This window comes from Pimephales promelas, chromosome 23 (assembly GCF_988280905.1).
Source record: "Pimephales promelas chromosome 23, fPimPro1.hap1.1, whole genome shotgun sequence".
Lineage (NCBI taxonomy): Eukaryota > Metazoa > Chordata > Actinopteri > Cypriniformes > Leuciscidae > Pimephales > Pimephales promelas.
Window position 1 is genome coordinate 10195020 of NC_142791.1, and position 14087 is coordinate 10209106.

Consider the following 14087-nt stretch of genomic DNA (forward strand, 5'->3'; position numbering starts at 1 on the left):
ATAGAGGGCCATGAGACTTAGACCTGAGTGCAAAAATGGAGGCTCTAGCCCCTTCCAGAGCTGAGATATCGAAACTCAAAAATTCGGCCCGAAAAAAAAAACGACAGTGGTACCCCTTACGTTTTTTTTTTTTGGGCAAAAAATAAGTTTCTCCAATCTTCCCAAAACTCTGGATTCTGATAGAGGGCCATGAGACTTAGACCTGAGTGCAAAAATGGAGGCTCTAGCCCCTTCCAGAGTTGAGATATCGAAACTCAAAAATTCGGCCCGAAAAAAAAAACGACAGTGGTACCCCTTACGTTTTTTTTTTGGGGGCGAAAAATTAAGTTTCTCCAATCTTCCCAAAACTCTGGATTCTGATAGAGGGCCATGAGACTTAGACCTGAGTGCAAAAATGGAGGCTCTAGTCCCTTCCAGAGCTGAGATATCGAAACTCAAAAATTCGGCCCGAAAAAAAAACGACAGTGGTACCCCTTACGTTTTTTTTTTTTGGGCAAAAAATAAGTTTCTCCAATCTTCCCAAAACTCTGGATTCTGATAGAGGGCCATGAGACTTAGACCTGAGTGCAAAAATGGAGGCTCTAGCCCCTTCCAGAGCTGAGATATCGAAACTCAAAAATTCGGCCCGAAAAAAAAACCGACAGTGGTACCCCTTACGGTTTTTTTTTTGGGCGATAAATTAAGTTTCTCCAATCTTCCCAAAACTCTGGATTCTGATAGAGGGCCATGAGACTTAGACCTGAGTGCAAAAATGGAGGCTCTAGCCCCTTCCAGAGCTGAGATATCGAAACTCAAAAATTCGGCCCGAAAAAAAAAAACGACAGTGGTACCCCTTACGTTTTTTTTTGGGGGCGAAAAATTAAGTTTCTCCAATCTTCCCAAAACTCTGGATTCTGATAGAGGGCCATGAGACTTAGACCTGAGTGCAAAAATGGAGGCTCTAGCCCCTTCCAGAGCTGAGATATCTAAACTCAAAAATTCGGCCCGAGAAAAAAAAAAACGACAATGGTACCCCTTACGTTTTTTTTTTTTGGGCGAAAAATTAAGTTTCTCCAATCTTCCCAAAACTCTGGATTCTGATAGAGGGCAATGAGACTTAGACCTGAGTGCAAAAATGGAGGAACTAGCCCCTTCCAGAGCTGAGATATCGAAACTCAAAAACTCGGCCCGAAAAAAAAACGACAGTGGTACCCCTTACGTTTTTTTTTTGGGCGAAAAATTAAGTTTCTCCAATCTTCACAAAACTCTGGATTCTGATAGAGGGCCATGAGACTTAGACCTGAGTGCAAAAATGGAGGCTCTAGCCCCTTCCAGAGCTGAGATATCGAAACTCAAATATTCGGCCCGAAAAAAAAAACGACAGTGGTACCCCTTACGTTTTTTTTTTGGGCGAAAAATTAAGTTTCTCCAATCTTCACAAAACTCTGGATTCTGATAGAGGGCCATGAGACTTAGACCTGAGTGCAAAAATGGAGGCTCTAGCCCCTTCCAGAGCTGAGATATCGAAACTCAAATATTCGGCCCGAAAAAAAAAACGACAGTGGTACCCCTTACGTTTTTTTTTTTGGACGAAAAATTAAGTTTCTCCAATCTTCCCAAAACTCTGGATTCTGATAGAGGGCCATGAGACTTAGACCTGAGTGCAAAATGGAGGCTCTAGCCCCTTCCAGAGCTGAGATATCGAAACTCAAAAATTCGGCCCGAAAAAAAAACGACAGTGGTACCCCTTACGTTTTTTTTTTTGGGCGAAAAATTAAGTTTCTCCAATCTTCACAAAACTCTGGATTCTGATAGAGGGCCATGAGACTTAGACCTGAGTGCAAAAATGGAGGCTCTAGCCCCTTCCAGAGCTGAGATACCGAAACTCAAAAATTGGGCCCAAAAAAAAACGACAGTGGTACCCCTTACGTTTTTTTTTTTTTTTGGGGCGAAAAATTAAGTGTCTCCAATCTTCCCAAAACTATGGATTCAGATAGAGGACCATGAGACTTAGACCTGAGTGTAAAAATGGAGGCTCTAGACCCTTCCAGAGCTGAGATATCGAAAGTCAAAAATTCGACCCGAAAAAAAAAACGACAGTGGCTTTCGGTTTTTTTTTTTGGGCGAAAAATTAAGTTTCTCCAATCTTCTCAAAACTCTGGATTCTGATAGAGGGCAACGAGACTTAGACCTGAGTGCACAAATGGAGGCTCTAGACCCTTCCAGAGCTGAGATATTAAGATATTTATAATGGCATTAATTCTACGTGGGATCTCAATATCTCAGCTCTGGAAGGGTCTAGAGCCTCCATTTTTGCACTCAGGTCTAAGTCTCATGGCCCTCTATCAGAATCCAGAGTTTTGAGAAGATTGGAGAAACTTAATTTCTCGCCCCGAAAAAAAAACCCGAAAGGGGTACCACTGTCGTTTTTTTTTTCGGGTCAAAATTTTGAGTTTCTGAGATCTTCTTGAAACTCTGGATTCTAATAGAGGGCCACGAGACTTAGGCCTGAGTGCAAAAATGGGGGCTCTAGACCCTTCCTGGGCTGAGATATTGAGATATTTATAATGGCATTAATGCTACATGGGATCTCAATATATCAGCTCTGGAAGGGTCTGGAGCCTCCATTTTTGCACTCAGGTCTAAGTCTCATGGCCCTCTATTAGAATCCAGAGTTTTGAGAGAATTGGAGAAACTTAATTTCTCGCCCCAAAAAAAAAAAACGAAAGGGATTCTACTGTGGGTTTTTTTTTTTCAGGTCGAAATTTTGAGTTTGTCTGATCTTCTTGAAACTCTGGATTCTGATATAGGGCCATGAGACTTAGACCTGAGTGCCAAAATGGAGGCTCCAGACCCTTCCAGAGCTGATATATTGAGATATTTATAATTCTACCAGAAAGACTCGGGAGATAAGTTGAAAAGCAGAATACATTTATTGACAGCTCATCAAGCATAAATTTATTAGTTCTTTGGCGTAGAACCCGTCCTTAGCGAGCAAAGCGAGGTTAGTCGAATCTGCATGTCCCGCCTGAGATGAAGGCCGGTGCGCAGCCGACCCCCTGGAGGTAAGGAAGGGACCATCCTGGTGGTGGTGATGGGGAGGATGGAGGGGAAGGTAACATCTTGGTGGTGGTTGGGGAGCATGGAGGTGAATGGCAGCATCAGCATCTGTGAACTCAGACAAGTGTTAGTACCCATCTTTTATACTGTGACTGTTAACACCTGATTGGATAGGAATGAGGTAATACATGACACGCTTATTGAATGTTCCTGACAGAACTTAAGCTAAAGCTTTCATTGGCATAAATGCTCCGTGGGATCTCAATATCTCAGCTCTCGAAGGGTCCAGAGCCTCCATTTTTGCACTCAGGTCTAAGTCTCATGGCCCTCTATCAGAATCCAGAGTTTTGAGAAGATTGGAGAAACTTAATTTCTCGCCCCGAAAAAAATTTGAGTTTCTCTGATCTTCTTGAAACTCTGGATTCTGATATAGGGCCACGAGACTTAGACCTGAGTGCCAAAATGGGGGCTCTAGACTCTTCCTGAGCTGAGATATTGAGATATTTATAATGGCATTAATCCTACGTGGGATCTAAATATCTCAGCTCTGGAAGGGTCTAGAGCCTCCATTTTTGCACTCAGGTCTAAGTCTTATGGCCCTCTATCAGAATCCAAAGTTTTGGAGAAACTTAATTTCTCGCCCCGAAAAAAAAAAACGAAAGGGGTACCACTGTCGTTTTTTTTTTTTTCCGGGTCGAAATTTTGAGTTTCTCTGATCTTCTTGATCATGTACATCATGTACACTCTAGAGTGCGCCCTTGAGGAGAACTGCCTGTCCAGCACAGCGAAAAAGAATGACCACAGCTCCTACCACCGCCTGCTCTGCTTCTCCTCCCAGATCCACAACGTCGGCCAAGCTGACTTCAGACCAAAAATGGGTTACCATTCCTGGACCTGGCACGAGTGTCACAGGCAAGACCATAAACACCTTAGTAAACGACAAAGATACACACAAAGACTTCAACACATGATGCCAATATGGCGGCGTTTAAAACTTCTAATTATTGTTGTATTTTGTCTCTGTGTTCAGGCATTATCACAGCATGGATGTTTTTACACATTATGACCTGCTGAGTCTGAACAGCACCAAGGTTGCAGAGGGTCACAAGGCCAGTTTCTGTCTAGAGGACACTCAAAGTGACGAAGGTGAGAACTTATGAGATGGCCCAATAACGCTAAAGTTAATCAACACTAGTACAAAGGTGCGTTCACACCATGTCGTGGTTACAGTAATAACTGCTCTGAGTAGAATCCCAGACAGCAACATAGTGTCGGCCCAGATCCGGCCCACATCTGGTACACTTGGATTCCACACAGTCCAGATGTAGGCCGGAGAAACGAGTTCTATTCAGTCATAAACAGCTCTACAGAAGTGGAGGTAAGGAAGGGACCACTCTATTATTCAGCTCGAAAATCTAATTGGTTGTTTTCGTTGATCCAGGTATTCAGAAACTGTATCTTTGTGCCGACTTTGGTGAACAGGGCATCACCGTTGGCTGCTGAGACACTTACAGACAGTGGATCGATATCACAGATGTGAAACCAGGAGACTATATTTTCCAGGTACCGGTTTATTTGAAGTGAACTAAAAGTAAAAAAAATTCTTTTTTTACTAACATGACTCATGTCACATAGGTCGTAATCAATCCTAACTATGATGTAGCCGAGTAGGATTACACCAACAATGTCATGAAGTGCAAGTGCCGCTATGATGGATACAGGATATGGACGTACAACTGTAATATAGGTGAGTTGGTTAGAAAAATACTGAATTGAATGTCTACCAGGACAGTTTAACAATTTCCCTGCCATTGATGGAAATTTTCATAATTTGTGTGACAACGCTTTCCCGCCATAGACTAAACTTTCCCGGTTTCTGTTTTCACTGTTATACAGTAGGGAGCGGTATTACACATATTCTGAAAGGGTACAGAATCTCCTGGTCAAAACAATGAAGAAGATGCATAAACAAGTTATATCATATGTAATCATAAGCATATGTAAAATAATGCAATCACCAACATTAAACAGCATATAATCAAAACTGCCTAACTGCCTAATGTAACTCCATATATGTTAGATCACCGTTCTGAATCCCATCCAGACGTACTTTAACAAAAACTTGATTTTCTCAGTTTTATCTTTTATTGTCTCTTAAATAAGTCTCTTATTGGCCAGTTTAGCCAAGCCCTCCAAAAAACAATCAAAACATTTAATAAAATAATGCACATTATGCAGAATATTCCTATTTAATGGTATTAGTATGTTAATTGCATGTAATATATTACACTTTCAGTAAACTTTTGCATTTGGTACATAAAAGAGTTTTTAAGCGTGTTTTTTTGCATTTACTCTCGAAAAAGTGAATTATTTGCGAAGCAATTGGTTCAATGGATTCAAAGTTTCAAAAAGGTTTGTTTCCCCAATCAATAGTTAGAAGTAAATAATAATACCACCTCTACCACTTTCCAGGTGGCTCGCGGAGTTCAGACATGGACGAAAACCCTGGAATGAGCAACCAGTTGCACCTCAGATAGGAGACAGTGAGGAACGGCAAAGCTCTCAGTGGAGGAAGCTGCAGGCTGTCACTCAAGACTATTGAAATACAACTGACCACTAGTGAGACTCCAGCACTTCAATTGGTAGAGACCACTGCTCTGTAACCCACCTCAAAATATAGATGCAGTCGCTAGGTTGAAGTACATCTTGTGTCCTTTTACGGCCCTCGCTATATCAAGCTTGATTTGTACAGAAACTATTTAAATTCTTTAAACGTACTGTACTTGCTGCATTTATGTGTTATTATTATATGTTAAAATTGGAACTTCCATACTTAAAGTATCACAAAGTCTGCAGTTTCATGAACCAAACGCCACTTTTTTGTGGTTAATTTATCAAGCATGTCAAATAATTTATTGTGTTCAGGCTGGGATTATATTTCATCAACTTTTGTGTATGCAATGTGAAACTGTAAGAATTTGTTGCAAATCTGTGAAGCATCTACCCTCTGTTTTACTAGGGTACCTATGACCAGTTCAATGGTTTCCGAATATACTGTGTTTATGACTGAACAACACATTTGGTCAAACCATTGCATTGTTTTCTAATACTAAAGCAATTAATGTTTGTTACTTGGAGGATGGTGTTTTTTTTATGTTAACATGACAACCCATGTATTTTTAGAGCTAAAATGTGTGGAAACAATTTAAGATTTGACACCGATAAAAACACCGATTTGTATTTAATCAAAATGTAAAAAACATGTTCGAAGTATCGCACAATTTTAAAACGCAGTGCAGAAATAATTTTCAACTACTTAGTATGGAGAAACAGAGTAAAAGAAAGCAAATGTACAAAAAAAAAGTATTTGGGGGAAAAATACTTTTGAGACAACTTGTGAGACAACATATTTCATGTGTTTTAGATGTTCATCTACGTGTGCTGCTAAGATAAAGCTTTGCTCCTTTTCCTCTCCTTTCTGGATTATGTAGTAGCTGATGATGTCAAGAACATTAGTCATTCGAACGAATAAAAACAAGACAGGAACTGGGGTAGATTTCTTCAGTTGGGGTCATTTCTTCAAGCCTTTGCTCAATCCCAGTGCTCTGGTTACCATCCTGCGAGCCACCGCTGTGTCCGTGCGGGGCCTTTCCTTAACCGGCTGAATGAACTCTAAGGGGACACATCATCATCACACTTGATAGTAATATACTAAAAATATATACACGTTCAAAAAGCACAAGCGACCTTATTATTTTACTTCCCAATTAAAATTCATAGTTTTTTTGTACCATGAAATGTCATTCCAATGCAACTCATTTAAAAAAAGCCTTTTCCCCCAACTTTCTAGTCATAAGAAAATCCTGAAAAAAATATATCACGGTTTTCCCAAAAATATTATGCTGTATTCAACATTGTTAATAATCAGAAATGTTTCTTGAGCTGCAAATCATCACCTAAATTCAGCTTTGATTCACAAGACTAGATTACATTTTAACATACTGTATATTAAAATGGAAATATTTCAAACATTATTGTTGATTTGTATTTTTGATTAAATAAATCCTTGATCTTGGTGAGCATAAGAGACTTTCAAAACAATTTAACTTTAACAATTTTGTGTTTCACCACTTGTAATTTAAATATCTTGAAAAAAGTACAAAGGTTTTTTGTTTTGTTTTCTTGATTATGGACACATTGTCTTCTAATATAAGAATCACCATATTTCTGAGAGCCGTTTATTCAGTGGCTCAGCTTTCATACCTGCTCGTCTGACTGCTTTCCACTTGGCTTTCTGACTCCCCTCTAGTAGCACACGGGTTTTCAGTATCGGATGCTTAAGAGAGAGTGCCTGTGTGGCTGAAAACAAACAAAAATGTGTCACTCAAACAGAACAACATAAAAGAGGATAATTCTTAACACATGAATGGAAAAAAAAAATACTGCCGAATGAAACAATACCTGCGGACTGACTTGAAAATATACCGAGAGCATGAGTGTTATCCACCCACTTGATCTTCATCCCCCCTTCACTGGAAACAGAAGTAGACCAGTGTCACATTTTTGCATTTCAATTATTATTTCGCTCACATTATAAGGGTGCCATATCACCTATAATCAGCAAAGGCATCAAGAAGGTCTTCTGTTTTAAAAAAGGTAGGGAAGTTGTAGATCTCAATGACATGGCCAAACTCATCTGGGTCAAGCCAGATGTTTGTATAGGCTGGGAAATCATTGCAGGTGTTCAGTACGGTGATGTCCTCGCACTTGAGTTTGGCTTTGATCTGACAAACACAGAATGAATGACAAAATGTGTGAAAACAAAAGAGAATAAAAATTATGGTAAAAACAGTAAGAGATGCATTGGCTCTTTATGCAAATAACAAACCTCAAAGGGCCCGTTTTACACTTGGCCACATAAACGTGTCTACTACGTAAAACTAATATAAATCCAATCCTCAATTCTCACGCTAAATGCAAATTTAACAGTTCACGTCAATGTAAGAAACAGATATGAGCTGGATTTCAGGCCGCAATAAAAGAGAAAGCTGCATCATATCTGTTCGCAATGCGTGTTGCAGTAGCGCTGTCATATCTGGCTAACCGGAGCACTATAACACTCTGACATGATTTTATATATATATATATTGTTTACATGTAGAACCGGTCAAAAGTTTGGAAACATTCCTATTTTTAATGGTTTTGAAAGAAGTCTTATGCACATTAAGCCAGAATATTTATTTGATAGAAAATACAGAAAAATTTTAGTCTGGGTTTCCCCATACTGCCTTACCGCAGCAGCGTGATTTTATTCACGCTCAAAGGCAGTCTGGATACCATGGCCAGATTTTCGCCTCATTTAGGGAACCAGTCACAGAACGGGGAGGGAGCAGCAAGACGATGACGACATCTATGCCACACACCGCAGTTTGTTTATATCTATGGATTCAACATGGCAGCAGACAGACGCGAAGCTACCATGGAAGCTACCTTATGATGCAGCCTTAGATATTGTTTTAAGTAGTTTAGAATGCAAGTTTATTTAAAAAAAGAGCAGCTTTTGGCGTTAAACTTCACAAGACTCCAGTCGTTATTGTTGTCTCGCCATTAATCGCCCAAATGGAGGACCAGGAACAGGAGGCGGTCAACCTTGGAATATTTGCCGCTCAGTTGTATCCCGAGAAAGAAAATGTGACAAAGAATTGTCAATACCAACTTCTGTTCGGTAGCCCGAGGCCTGGATGAGCGCAAAGTGGCAAGACATGTTAGCCACGGAGTTAGTACCAACCTGCTAGGCATCGTCGTCAACGAAGTCCTTTTAACTTATAAATGGTAAGTGGTATTTATTAATATCATATTGTCATTATGCATGTAGACTACCTACTGTGGTTGTCACAGTGCCAATAAGTTACTAAAATACTACTACAAATTAAAATAATGGATTTTTATTTCAAAATACTTTTATTTCAGGAGGTCTTACGGGCTTGGGACAACATGTGGGTGAGTCATTAATAACATAATTTTCATTTTTGGGTGAAATAACACTTTAAGTTACAATACCTCAGAGAGCAAACTTTCATCAAAGTGCTGAAGTTGGAGGGTCGCATCAGTGGGAAGTGGGTCTGTGTTGTTGGCACAATACTCTTCTGCTTGGTCATCTAATGTTAAAGACGTGAAGAAAGACACAGTCTCGTCCCAGGCTGGAGGCCACGGGGAGGGCCCGGACCTTGAAAGCTGCACAAAGTTCTGATCGGCAAGTGATTGGTCAGTCCTGTCCACCTCTGTCTCCTGATTGGAAGCAAGAACTTCCTTAGCAACGTCAGAGCTAGTATCCTCAGATGATTCCTCCAGATTCGCCTTATGTCTCCTAGCTAAAGGAACATAAATAGCCTTTTCTAGCCGTTTGGCTCTTCTTCTGTTGCATTCGTCCTCCATTTTCTCGCCCCGACCGCGTGCTTGTTCATGGAAACTGCTCTTCATACATATATGATCCTCATCTGGCAATCTGTCAGATGCACCACAATGATGAGACAGCAAATCTATGTAAGCACGTCAAGTGACATTAGGTTTGGCAGCTTTACCTGAGGTCGGAATAGCACACTACGACTCTGCGGGCGCAGCCCTCACCCACAGAGAAGGTGCTGAGGTCGGGGAGATTGCCAGTTGTTTGGTGAATCAGGAAGCGAAGTCGGCTCGGGATAGGTGGGAAGAGTAGAATGCTACAATTGGGAAACATTAAAATAAAACAGTATGGCAGCTGTATATTCATCGATAGATAGATAAGACAGACAGATATATAAGATAGATAGATATGCACAAAGTCCTCTAATCTAGTGTTGGGCGTCGGTTTGACCAAAAATTTATATTTCAAAATTAAGCCGGTTTTCAACGTTTATTTTTTTCCATGCATAATCAGGAGCTCAAATCATTATTTTTTTACTGGTTGAGAGAGAAATTACTGCAATAAATTGACTTAGGACCTTGGTCTATTTTATTGTCATTAGTTAATATTGTAGAATAGAATAGAACCCGTATAACCTATTTATTTCTTCACGTTCTAATAATATTCTTATAACCCAGCAAGGACGATATTACAACTTTTATTTAACAGGAGAATTGAACGTTCTTGTAACCAACAAATAACGTTAATACAACGTCTAAACAAACTGGACGTTTTGAATGTTCCTAGAACATTCAGAAATAACGTTTTTATAAATTAATGGGAACGAAAACGTTCTTAAAACCTAAAATTGTTAACTGGGGAAGAGGTGAGATTCGAGATTACCCATGAACACGTTTTAAGTGCAGGATTCTCTGAGCGAGCCCAGAGAAAATAGACCTATTCTTCCAAGAGTAGCGTGTATCTAAGAGCGCGAGCAGAGAGATTCGCGTACCGTACGCGCATTATATTAATTTACTTTCGCGCTACAATAATGAGCTCTCGGCATTTGACAGAAAATAACGCCATAGTTCAGCAACATCCACAATCCCTAACGTAACACCAGAGCACTGCTTGTTTGGTTGCCTCACCGTCGCTGCTTAGAAGTGCAACATTGTAAAGGGTCCGCCTGAAACAGTGTTGCGCCATTCTCTGGTTGCGCGGGGCAGTGTAACGTTCGTTCCGAACGTTGTGAAAATACACCGGTATGGCGGTATATTAAAAATTAATATCATAACCAAAATATACACCGGTTTTCGGTATGAACCGGTATAGAACCCAGCAATACTCTAATCATTATACCGATGGTAAAATGTGTAGCCCATTTGAATTAGGCCTACATAGAAAATGTACAAACATACAACACTATGTAGAAAGTCAATTATCTAAAACAGCCACACAAACTAAGACTGATGAGAAAAAAAGGAGAACAGACATGCACCAACATAAATTAGAAGGATTATTAAAATATTCATGACCACCCTTACAAGAATTAATAACATTTTATTTTAGGAACATGATGTTGTAGTTACTTTTCATAGAAATGTGGCCTATAGATTGTATATTCATGGCCTAAAAGCATAGTAATAAGAAGCCACTGAGGGTCTTATCTGTAAATATAGTGTTAACAAATGCCACGATTACAAGAATTAATAATAATAATTTATAGGCTAATAGGGCAAGTACACATCTAGCTTTAAAGTATGGACCTTCAAGAATTACTGGTCAAACAAAAACAATATTTGTATAAGAATTTTCAATAGAAGAAAAAAAAAACTGAAAATGCTCCAGATGGTTATAATATAAAATACTTACCGTGTATGTTCTGGAAACAAGGAATTATGTTAATAATTGTAACGTAAATTCAATAATAAAATCTCACAAGGGAAAAATGTCCCAGGACCCTTCTAAAACGATTAGCTTTACAAAATAATGTTGGAGAATATCATTCCCTTCCTCAGAACAGATATGTGATGAAGTTACCTTTTCAGCTCCTTTCTCTGTCGAAATACGTCCAGCTCCTCAAGGACTGTATGGATAAACGCAGTCTCTTGTTTGGGGAGGAAACAGCCACTGACGTGTGGATTAGCCAGCGTGCTAGAGGACGATCTCTATCCACAGAGACTAGATGCTTTCAGTTCCGACCATGTAAGTTATAAGGTTATTTAACGTTATTTTATTGCTAACTTAACGTTACAGGCTCACGTATACGTCAAATAAAAAATAAAGAAAATAAATAAACGTGTATTTAGTAAAGTGTATTATGGAAAGACGTTACTCGTGAATCTAACCGCGAAATTAAACTCATTAATAAACATTGCAACTAAGGTTAGCTTAGCACACCAATCTCATTCAATGACATAATACCCGTTTCATTGTTTCAAGACGAGATCTGACTAATAACAAATAAAAGTATGCCACCCTTTTAAGAGAACTTTAAACACGATTAAATCCCAGTTAAAAACGACACCGCAGGACAGCCGCAAACAGCAACTTCTTCTTATTTTATGGCAGATTGCAACCATGACTTTTGAAGGTGCATACCGCCACCTACTGGATCGAAGCATGTAGTATGAACCGTTCGATTCATGAACCGATTCGTTGGGACTACTTATATTAAAATAGAACAACTCTTATATTATGTTCTATGTTTTTTATATATTGTACACCATCTCCTGATGTGCCAAATAAAGGTTCCACTTCCTTCCTGCATGACTTATCTTTTTGTTTAGCCTTATAAGTTACACCTTTCATGGATCTACATTCCAAACATTAACCTGATTGACTTAGTTTTGCCCATTAAAGCAATGTTTTATTTAACCCTGTATGGTCAAACCGTAGTCTGGTTATAACGCTCTCCTCTCTTCTGTTATTTCTACTCACCCCCATACATTAACATTAATAGTTTTTTGCAAGTTGTAATATTTCCTCCCACTTTTATCCCCATCCCACCTGTCCTGCCATTTCTTCATTATTTCTTTTTTAATATCGCTTTAGCTTCTCCTTTTCCAATGGGTATATTTATGATTCATATTCATTCGTCCTAGTTGACGCAAACAGTCAGCCACAAGTAACAACCATGGTAACAACACTGAATTTAACAGACACCTCACGTCATTAAGATTTTCGGTGTGAAGGCTTTTCGCCCCCTCTTTTGCTGCTCTCTGGCCACTCCCCCTATCACACTGCACACTGAGTGGCCACTCCCCCTCTCACATTGCACCACACTGAGTGGCCACTCCCCCTCCACACCCAAAATAAATATTCCGACATTAGAGGGTTGTAGTTTGAAAATATCTGAATATTATATTTTTTTCACGACCATCATTTGTAGTAGCCTATTCACCAACTGTTTGCTCAAGCGTGGCGTTTTTTCGGAGTTCAGTGTGTAGCGTGCTCCAGCCAAGGTCTGAACCTGAATCTTCGCTCTTATTCACTTGTGGATGTTATCTGAATCTGCAAGTCAGCTACACTGTGTAATTCTGAATAATATATTTTATTCCGGTGCGCTTAACGTTATCTCAGAGTTTAGGCTCCTGTATAATAGTAGCAAAGGCTATTCAGCAACTCAACATACCAAACCAACAATTACTAAAAACACACAAAACAGATTTTGCACAGGCATTGCACTAGTCTAATCCATTCCCCATGGACAAAATCAAGTCCCGCGTAAAACTTTTTTTTTTCCAATTGAGAACATTATTATAAACAAAGAAGGAATCAGTCACAGTAAAGAACAAATAAACAAAAAAAAGGTACAAAACAGGGGTATTAACACTAATCACAATAGATCACATATATCAAAGGATGAGATTAAAAGACTTACATGTTTCAATTGTTTTTACAGCCTTCTTGTTACACGAGTTAGAGGTAGTTCAGGATCTGCTTGAGTTAGAGGTAGTCCAGGATCTGCTTATGAAACAAATTTATCATTATAATTATGATTGCAAAGCAATAAAACATTTAATTAGAAGAAAAAAAAATGTGGAATAAAGTTCCAGACAGAGGTTGGATTTTTGAGAAAGCGTTTGACCTAATTTTAAGAGCATTACTAAATGTACAAAAATCTACAAGTATCTAGTCTACCAAAAAAACAACATATTTCTAGATATGTATTTCCCAAATAAAAATTAAAAAACTATTGTCAATATTTATGAATTATTTATCAGAGTTACTGAGCAGCATATAACATGGCAATCTTTAATAGAGAGTAATTCACATTTATACATACTTTTTCTTCTTCAAGAAGCAGTTTCACTCCAATACGTCACAATAGAGAAGCCTTACGTTATGCCAACTAAAATAGAATGTACCTCTGAATATAAAATAAATACAACTAAAAGAAATATTTGCAGACGATGGCATTTGTTCAAGAAAACACTATTTATTGTACGATACACAGTTTAAATAAGTGTCAAAAGATTTTCAAAAAAGACTATGATACAACACTGATAAAAAGATTTACGCAAGAAACAGTTAGAGCTGACAGCAGTCTGAAATACAAGCTGGATATGCAATATTAAATGCAAACCATGCCTTTTAAGGATTTTATGGCATTTGTGTGTAATAAGGATTATATTGAAGACCCAAATAAAAGTACAGTAGTTCA

General features: G+C 38.8%; 1 protein-coding gene and 1 pseudogene across 1 annotated transcript; one reads left to right on the forward strand and one right to left on the reverse strand.

The window, feature by feature from the left end:
• Positions 1–3766: 3766 nt before the first annotated feature.
• On the forward strand, positions 3767–4542 carry LOC148969402 (lysyl oxidase homolog 2A pseudogene; annotated as a pseudogene).
• Positions 4543–6261: 1719 nt separating this feature from the next.
• On the reverse strand, positions 6262–11953 carry r3hcc1 (R3H domain and coiled-coil containing 1). The gene is made up of 7 exons (XM_039676708.2): positions 11462–11953; positions 9621–9758; positions 9100–9544; positions 7651–7823; positions 7501–7571; positions 7303–7398; positions 6262–6711 (listed from the first exon to the last, which is right to left on the reverse strand). The coding sequence occupies exons 3-7, from the start codon at positions 9517–9519 to the stop codon at positions 6611–6613; spliced, it is 861 nt and encodes a 286-aa protein (XP_039532642.2). The 5' UTR covers positions 9520–9544; positions 9621–9758; positions 11462–11953; the 3' UTR covers positions 6262–6610.
• Between the last annotated feature and the right edge of the window lie 2134 nt (positions 11954–14087).

Coding starts and splice junctions, on each gene's coding strand:
- r3hcc1 (XM_039676708.2), bottom strand. CDS start 9,519: ATGAAGAGCAGTTTCCATGAACAAGCACGCGGTCGGGGCGAGAAAATG. Junction 7,572..7,650: donor GATGCCTTTGCTGATTATAG/GTGATATGGCAC, acceptor TTCTGTTTCCAG/TGAAGGGGGGATGAAGATCA. Junction 6,712..7,302: donor GAAAGCAGTCAGACGAGCAG/GTATGAAAGCTG, acceptor GTGTCCCCTTAG/AGTTCATTCAGCCGGTTAAG.